At 44.0% G+C, this 8,809-nt stretch overlaps 1 protein-coding gene across 3 annotated transcripts; it reads right to left on the bottom strand.

Moving 5' to 3' along the window:
• Window positions 1-759: 759 nt before the first annotated feature.
• Window positions 760-6,017, bottom strand: LOC102504957 (acrosomal protein SP-10). Of its 3 annotated transcripts, none has more exons than XM_006174324.2 (5): window positions 5,966-6,017; window positions 3,815-3,883; window positions 3,458-3,754; window positions 1,987-2,106; window positions 760-1,216 (listed from the first exon to the last, which is right to left on the bottom strand). In XM_006174324.2, exons 1-5 carry the CDS (start codon window positions 6,015-6,017, stop codon window positions 1,092-1,094), a joined length of 663 nt encoding a protein of 220 aa, XP_006174386.1. In that variant the 3' UTR covers window positions 760-1,091. The 3 variants fall into 3 exon arrangements, with proteins under 3 accessions (XP_006174386.1, XP_006174387.1, XP_006174385.1); XM_006174325.2 differs by having other exon boundaries at window positions 3,458-3,679; XM_006174323.2 differs by having other exon boundaries at window positions 3,458-3,883.
• Between the last annotated feature and the right edge of the window lie 2,792 nt (window positions 6,018-8,809).

Genomic DNA, 8,809 nt, shown 5'->3' with positions numbered 1-8,809 from the left:
GAGGTCAGAGAAAAGGACCTGTGATATCGTTTTTAAGCTCCTAAAAAGGTAACCCCTATTGCATTTTTTTTTTGGTCTCTGCCCCTGTGGCAACTGGGGGTTGGGGTGGGGCAGGGGTGGTGTGGTGGTTCACTTTGAGGAACAGGGAATAGTTTAAAAATGCACCCACTTTATATTTTTTTTTTTAGTGGAAGTATAGTTGACTTATAATTTTGTGTTATTTTTTGGTGTACAGTGATTCAGTTATATATATCTATTCTTTTTCAGATTCTTTTCTGTTATAGGTAATTATGAGATATTAAATACAGTTCCCTGTGCTATACAGTCGGTCATTGTTGTTTATTTATTTTAAATATAGTAGTGTATAATATGTTAATCCTGAACTCCTAATTTATCCCTCACATCTCCTCCACTCTTTAGTAACCATACATTTGTTTTCTGTGTCTGTGAGTCCATTTCTGTTCTGTAAGTAAGTTCATTTGTACCATTTTTTTAGATTCCACGTATAAGTGGTACATATTTGTCATTCTCTGACTTATTTCACTTAATATGATAATCTCTAGGTCCATCTATGTTGCTGCAGATGGCATTATTTCATTCTTTTTTATGGCTAAGTTATGTTCCAGTGTGTGTGTGTGTGTGTGTGTGTGTGTACGTGTACACACATACCACATTTTTATCCATTCATCTCTCAATGGACATTTAGGTTGCTTTCATGTCTTGGCTATTGTAAATAGTGCTGCTATGAACATTAGGGTACAAAAAATGCACCCACTTTAGCGTGTGGAGTGGAAAGAAGCTCAGGGTGACCTTGCCACTTGCTGACAGGAAAAGACGTCTGTCTGGTATCTGCATCTTTTTAGTCATGCAGAATTTATTGAAAAAGAAAAGAATGCTAAGAGTTGGGTAAGGGAATAGGGAAGACAGAGGGCATAGAAGAATGGGTAGCAGGGCATAGGAGAGAGAAGATATTTGAGCATCTTGCCCAACACTCAGGCAGAGGAAGATGTGATCAGTTGTTGAGTGAAGTAGAAACTAAATATAAATTGAGACCAGTAGGGTGATGGAGCAAGAAGCAAGGGCACAGTCTTCTAGATCTTGTTGCAGAAAGACTGGTTCTGACAGCATATAATTTGCATCCTGGTTCCGTGGGAGAAGAGGTTCATAGATGGGCACATGTTCTCACACCCTTGAACCATAAATTGAAGTTTTCCACCTGAAAGAAGCAGAGACAGTGTAGTGAGCAGAAAGCTTCCTCCTCTAGCCTTAGCCTCCATCCGTGGTCCCCAGAGTTGCCATGTAGGCACGGCCAAGTCCTCCAACTTGTATATTCTTTCTCTCCCTCCCCTTCCATCTGCATCTTCTGGGCCTTTCCTCAGATCAGTTGCCCACTCTGTCTAGTGAGAGGCCAGGTAGACCACAAGGGAAGTCAGGCATTGTGGTTCACGAGGTGGAAGTAACCAAGATCTCTTCCTTGTTTGGGGGATGAGGATTGAGTGAAGGGTAGAGAGGTGTGGGAATACACTCAGACACATCTGGCAACCTGTGAACGCAGACTGGTGGGCCATTGTTTATTAGTTCATTCATTTATTCAGTATTTACTAAAGGCCTACCATGGGTTGGACATTGTGCCAAGTGCTAGGAGTACATAGTTATGAATAAGATAGAAACATTCCTGAGCTTACATTCAATGTCTCAACAGCTCAAGGGGCAACTCACACTTTTCTTTAATAGGAAGAGACAGCCAATCTCCCTGCCTCCTTTTAAGACATCTTAGACCTGCTGGGAAGGGCCTCTACCTTTCTCTAAGTAGCTGGAACTCTACTCTTAATTCCCGAAAGGATGAGGTTCTCATGAATCTCCAAGGTTCTGAGGAATCACAGCTTGGTCCCTCCTCAGGCCCCCGCCACCCTAACTGCTCCCATCAGTACTCAAGCTGGCTGATGTGTTCTCTGGCAAAGATTGGTTCGTGAAGTCCCCATATACCTTCAAAGATCTTCTTTAACATGCACTGCTGGGAATTCTGAGTAGTGCAGACTCCCTCTCCACGAAGACATTTTCCTTGCTCATTCATAAAAGAGCATGTGTGGCAATTTAATGCCGGGCCTGAAAATTTAAGATAAGCCTGATGAAATAACCTTATGATCCAGGTGTGTAGCCTTGGGTCACACATCTGGGGAGGGATGATGGGCAACAAGTGGCGAGGGTACATTCCATTTCTTGGTTCTTGTTGGGGATGTGAAGGGTCTGTGTCTGAAAGACATATTCTTTTTCCCGTACCAGAGAACTCCTGCATTCTTACTACTTCGTCTGTGATTTTCATTGCTGATGAATCCCGCGTTTATCTCTCTAATACTGACTCTTAATTCATATGCCCGTGGCTTCCTGGACATGTATAATTAGATGCCCTTCTGTGGTGTCTAACTCAGTAGGAGCCAAGTAGAGCTCATGTGACTGACTCCCTTCCATACTCCCTGTACACTCCCACTTATCCACAAAGCACAAACATTTGTAGTAAAATTTGATTAATAAGCTCTGTTAGAATGCTCTAATGTTGCAAACCCTGTAAAGTGTCTGTGTCATTCTCCATTCTCAAGTTGACCTTCAACAAGGTTGATTTTTCACAAAGGGCATTCATACTCTTTGAAACGATTCCATATTGCTTCTCTTACTGTCTCCACTGCCAGTCCCCTAATTAAGGAAATAGAAAGTGGAAGGAATCTGGGCTTTGAAGTCGGACCTAAGTTTGAACCCAAAGTTTGCTACTTTCTAGCCAGTTGATGTTGGCCTCACTTCTCTCACCTGGAAATCTGGGACACTCTTACTTACACAGTGGGTGAAACATGAAATGTTTGTGTCTGGTAGGTAATAACTTGAATCATGAAAACTTGGATCTTGTTTTCCTTCCTTGAACAACCGCTTTTCAGTAAAAGCCAAAGAATTGAAGTTGTTCTGGGAACTTATTTCCGGATCTAATCGACAAAAGTGTCTCCATGATTTACTTTCCACATTCAAACAAAGAAAAAACAAAGAGCTACCAAGTCCAGGACTAGACATCTCTTTACAGGGCTTGCAAAGCATTTGAGCATAGCTTGTTCAGAGGCAGATTTCGCATGAAGCTTACAGAGGTGGCCTCCGTGAGCCCCTTCCCGGGGAGCCACGGGCATCTGTATTCATAATTCCTTACGTAGAGTGAAGTTGGAGGGTCCGCTGGCATTTTGCATTTGTGTCCTTTTCTTAAAGAGGGCCCCCTGAATTGTTTAACCTTCAGGGCCCCACAAAACTTGGATCCTGACCCCTGGTATTATTGTAAATAAATGTAAAGAGTCTTTGGGGGAGCTGTTTGTGAAGTATCTGAGCCATTATTTCTTCTAAGCTCCTTAAAATGGATTTTCTTGATGTGTTACCTACTTCCCACCTGAAGTCAGGAACTGGCACCCATCCAAGTGTGGCTCACCTGAAACTGTGCTTGACGGTGGAAGGCCTGAAGGCTCTTCACCTGATGACTGCTCACCTGCGACCTGTTCACCTGAAGGCTGTTCACCCGAAGGCTGTTGACCTGAAGGCTGCTCACCTGCAGGCTTTTCAACTGAAGGCTGTTCACCTGAAGGTTGTTCACTGGAAGCGTGTTCACCTGAAGCGTGCTCGCCCGAAGCGTGTTCAGCCGCAGCTTGTTCACCTGAAGCGTGTTCAACGGCAGTGTGCTCACCCGAAGCGTGTTCAACTGCAGCATGCTCGCTAAAGGCGTCCTCACCTGAAGCAGTCTTGTACAAAGCCTCACATTCTGAAAGATTTGCAAGTGAAAAGTAATCACCTGAAAGTTGCTGAACTGAAGCTTGATGATCCAGAGAGCCAGGAAGCTCATCAGGTTGACCTGATGATCCTGGGATGGAGAAGTAACAAAAGGAGAGACAGTGAAGGTGAGAGAGGATGTCAGGGTAAAGAGTACTTTCCTATGGAGTAAGGTTGTGGGATTCCTAGGCTTCCTGGGGACCTAGATCAAGCACTTGAAGATGTTGCAGATGTTGGAGGAAGTCAAACAATTACCTGAGAGACCATGGAGGACAGAGGTGTTAACGAAACACACAAAAGACCACCTCTGTGATTGAAGGGAAGAGTTTTAAGATCCATAATATTTATGCGGATCTGTGTGTACTGAGTGGGCACAGAGGGGCCCACTCACCTAGCACCAAAAGCACTTGTGCATCCCGGACAAAGCCAGCATGAGGACATCGATGTATCATCATTCATGTAATCAGAATTTCACCACTAGCCTCCCTCCAGTTCCTCTATGGATGAAAGGTAAGAATGGAGATACCGGAGGGAGAGAGAAAGCAAGCTGTTTCAATAACGGAGTAATTCTAGCTGAAACTGAGAGTGGAAGGTTTTACACTTTGGATAAGACACATTTTAAATGGGAGATGACAAGTATCTAATGAAAGCACAAAAATTATCACAAGGGATGAAGACCTACCTTTATTTGGCAAGTTCACATTCTTTCCCACAATCAGTCCCCAGCCCACGTGGGTTGGAGACTCAAAGCCAAGTTGCTATTGATTATTAAGATAAAAACATTTGCTCCTGTATCTTTGAACTGAGATTCCTTGTGACATACCACTTACACCTGCGTCATGGAGTCGTCGTGATTATTCAGCAAGGTAAGTTGTGAAGCACCTAGTCCACTGCTTAAGTGCTCGATTAATTTTAGTCTTTCCTCTTCCCCACCTTGCACTTGGAATTACAAATTTCATAGCTGATCGTTCTCTTCTGACCACTCTCTTATACCTTTAATCCATCTCATCAATGACTGTCAGACAAATATTCCTTAAGATAAATTTCATTTTATTAAGTGTAGCACCAAACAATTTGATTGACTCTGAGTAACTGATTTAGACTGAATAACCTACAAGAGGGTGGTGAATGACGATAATGACTAAGTTATTAATCCTAGACAAAAATTGAGAGGAATCCAGGCTCTTTGAGGCCTAAGGCCCCAAAGTACTCTAGGTCTGAAGTCCTTATAATCACAGTCCTTACAACCCTCTGAAAGCCTGGGATTAGAATATGTTGATACAGGAAAGGTAAGATTGGCTAAGGCTTTTAGGAGTTTTTTATTTTAAAAAGTTGTTACAGAAATACTATCTGCTTGACTGATTCATCAAAAATCTCAGAAGTTTTTATAAAGAGATTTTATAAAGAGATGTATAAAGAGATTTCTGATACCAAAAGGAGGCTTGAAAGCACACTGATTTCTTAGTCATTCTTATAGTTTATTTCACCAAGTGGCTGGCACCTACCACTGTCTGGCAGGAATGTATCTACATTTCTGAGTCAACTTTTAAAAGTCTAAGAAAGCAAAAGACCAAATCTGAGAACCAACATCACAGAAGACATTTGTCATTTAACTGACGGCTCAGAGCTCATGGCCTCTCACTTCTTCTGTAGGAGCTGGGGGAGCACAGCCCACCATGAACAGGGATCCTGAAAGAGGAAATAGAGAACGGGATAGAGGGACCATAGCCATGAAGGCGAGCCGGTCGGGTCTCTGTCCCACAGCCGTGCTGTGTTTAGCGGTGACTTTCTGGGCTTAACCCATTCCCATCTCCTTGTCTCTCTCCTTGCTACATCAAACAAGGATCCCTGACACTCAGTTAACTCGGAAAGACCTACACTGGACTCCTGCAGAACCCCTAGACCTACCTTCTTGTTCCACAGAGCATCAGATACAAATGTTGAGTGGCTGAAAGAAGTAAGAATGATACTGCGCCAAGTCAGTCTCTGATGGTGAAGCTGTAACTGGGAGCAATCAGCTGCTTCTGCAGCTCTCAGAGCTGAACTTGCTTAGCTGTTCCTAATTCTGAGTCAGACTGGTTTGAGTAACCAAGATACTGGCCTTCCTTCAAGGGCTGAAGCACCTTAAAGAGGCCTGTTAAATGTCCCCCAAGAGCCAAGAGAGAGGACTCACCTCTGGCAGATCCAAGCAGATAAAGACTCACTAGTAAGAGAAACATCTTCATCTGGAATTTGGGAAGGAGGGGCCCCTGGTGTGGGGTACCCAGGAGCCGTGAAGCATACGTGAGCAGAAGCTCCCACTGCTGAGCCACAGCATCTGGGGATTCTAGAACCTCAGAAACAATCCGTGCTTCCTCACAATGGGTTGTGCTCTGAGGCCCGTATGTCACCTGCTCAGGCAGGCTGGCCCGCTAACAACCCTGGCAAGTTGGACCTGTTAAGCTAATTTGCCATGTGTGTGGTGGTGTACTGGGGCTCTCTGCCCTATCTTTAAAAAAATCTTATTACCAAAATAAGGTATATTCTTTGTAATACGTTTTAAAAAGCTATCTACTCTCTTTGAAAAGTGTTCTTGACAGTGAGGAGTGATTAGCTGGTTATTTTCTGTCTGGCTCTCCAAATCAGCCCTTTTTATACCCCAGAAGGCAGACCTCTATTGACTTGATCATCCGAGTGCTGGTTGGGTTTGGCTTCAGGTTGTGTTTAGCCAATGGATACTGGAGAAGGAAACACACACACACACACACACAAACACACACCCACAAACACAAACACAGATTGAGATCGATGTATTTATTCCTCCTAATACCTTTCTGCCACAGTTCTGACACTGGCTCAGTCTTTACATGATGGTTTCTGTTGAGTGTCCTCTTTTCCATGGCTCTGCCTCTCAACCAGGCTACGGTAACATGTTTTCCTTCCCTTGCCCTCTTAGTCCTAGGGTGATGATGGTTTCTTCCTGTTGCTAAAACCTAGATGCCCCAACTTTTAAAAAATTCTTTAACCCTGCCCGCTTCTGTAAATAGCCTTTTCATAAAGGCTGGCACCAAATCATGGTTTTGGCAGGAAACAGATGGCAAACTCACATGGGTAACTGAGGAGAATTTACATGATATTGGTACAGAATAGGGATCTACATGGGATGCTTGAAAGCTGTACCTTGAGCTGTAACTTCTATCAAGGGGGTAGCCAAGCTAAGATGGATGCAGTGAAGCATCCACCTGGTATTAAGCTAGGACTTTGGAAGGACTGGGTGACAGAGATATCCCAGCCCCCATCTACCTCTTCCCTGCTCACCTTTCTTGGACCACTTTGTTACATGTACCACTGAATGCTAGATCTAAAATAGTTTTATTTGTCACTCTAATAATTATTGGTTTAATGTGTTTCCTCCATTGGACTCTAAGCTCCTTGAAAGAGGGGTCCTTGTGTGTCTTGATCACTGTTGTATCCCCACTATGTAACAGCAGGTTTGTCACATAATAGGTGCTTAATCAATTCTTCCTGAATGAAGGAATGAATGAATTGCCTTTTCTGGGCCTCTCTCTGTCTCATGGAGGAAAGTCTATAGAGAGCCCCTAGGGTGGGCTGGCTGAAGACTGTGGGTCAGCTGGAGAAAGCAGGACCACAGGGGTCCAAAGTTGCAGAGGCCTGTCCTACTTGGCTTGAGTTGGAGGCGAAAACGAGGATTTCCAGGTCTGTGGCTGGGCTCCTTTGGGGTAGAGGACAGTGTGACAGGGCACACTTTCAATGGTTCCTTTCCTTCATGTGGAGTGAGTTAGGAGAAGCAGCTGAGATCACACCGGCTCCAACTTTTGTTGTTAGAAGCAGTGGAAAGTAGGGGAAAGGAAGAGGTGTTCTCTATCCCACCCACCAGTTTAAAGTTTGCCAGCAGCCCTCTTTGCAACTGTCAGAACATTCTGGTATAGCCCTGCCTCACTCCTCTCCAGAAGTGACAGTATTGAAAAATAAGACCTTAAAGCCTGAATGCTCTCTCTTTAAACTTCATCCTCCAACTTCTTCCTTCCTCTTTTCTTAAGGTTGGCTTTGCAGGACTAGATCTCAGTCCCACCCAGGCGGGCTCTTGCTGGGCTCTCCTGCAGAAACTGTCTCCCTGTGTCCAGCAGTCCAGTGCTCGAGTCCAACCTGTGAGTCTCTCAGGCCACTGTATAAGAAAACATGCGGTGATGGAGAACTCACTGTGAAACCTGAACAGCTCCGGAGCTGAGATACCTAGAGGCATTCCAGTCTGCACTTCCCTCCTCTGCTGACCTCTTAAATCCTAGATGAGTTAATGTTCCTATTTCTAATGCCCCTAAATGACCCGAAGGACTAGCTAGCTCAGCCCCAACTCACAGATGAACTGATTTACAAAACACAGACTTACAGACACAGAAAACAACCTTACGGTTACTGGGCCGGGGGGGTGAAGGTAAAAATTAATTCTTAACTCTTCACACACTCCCTGGGAAGGCTTAATCCATGTCAGTCACCACCTACCAATTGAAGACTCCCCGAATCCAGCAGCCTGACCTACCGATTCCTCTCTTTTTAGTTCAGACCCATATATCCAGCTACCAAGGGGACATTTCTACTTGGGTATTCCAGAACACCCGAAACTGCGTGTGTGATCCTGAATTCATCATCTGTACTCCAGCTCTGTTCCTAGGACCTTTAGCTTGTTACAGGCACACCTCATTTTATTGTGCTTCTTAGATAGTGCATTTTAAAAATATTTTTATTGACATATAGTCAGTTTACAATGTTGTGTTGATTTCTGGTGTACAGAACAATGCTTCAGTCACATAGGAACATATGTATATTTTGGCTTAAAAGTTCATTTTTCTTCTGATTTTAAAAGACTCTGACATTTTTGTGGGTCTCTAACAGCACTGTGGGTTCTAAGCACTATGGCTACTGTTATCTAACGGATAATGGTCTGAGGATAGGGGTGGGCAAAGTGTTCTCCCGACCCTCTGATTCTAAGGATGCTGACTGAGCAGAGTACAAACATGAG

Source organism: Camelus ferus, chromosome 33 (genome assembly GCF_009834535.1).
Source record: "Camelus ferus isolate YT-003-E chromosome 33, BCGSAC_Cfer_1.0, whole genome shotgun sequence".
NCBI lineage: Eukaryota > Metazoa > Chordata > Mammalia > Artiodactyla > Camelidae > Camelus > Camelus ferus.
This window is presented reverse-complemented; position numbering and strand designations above follow the sequence as displayed.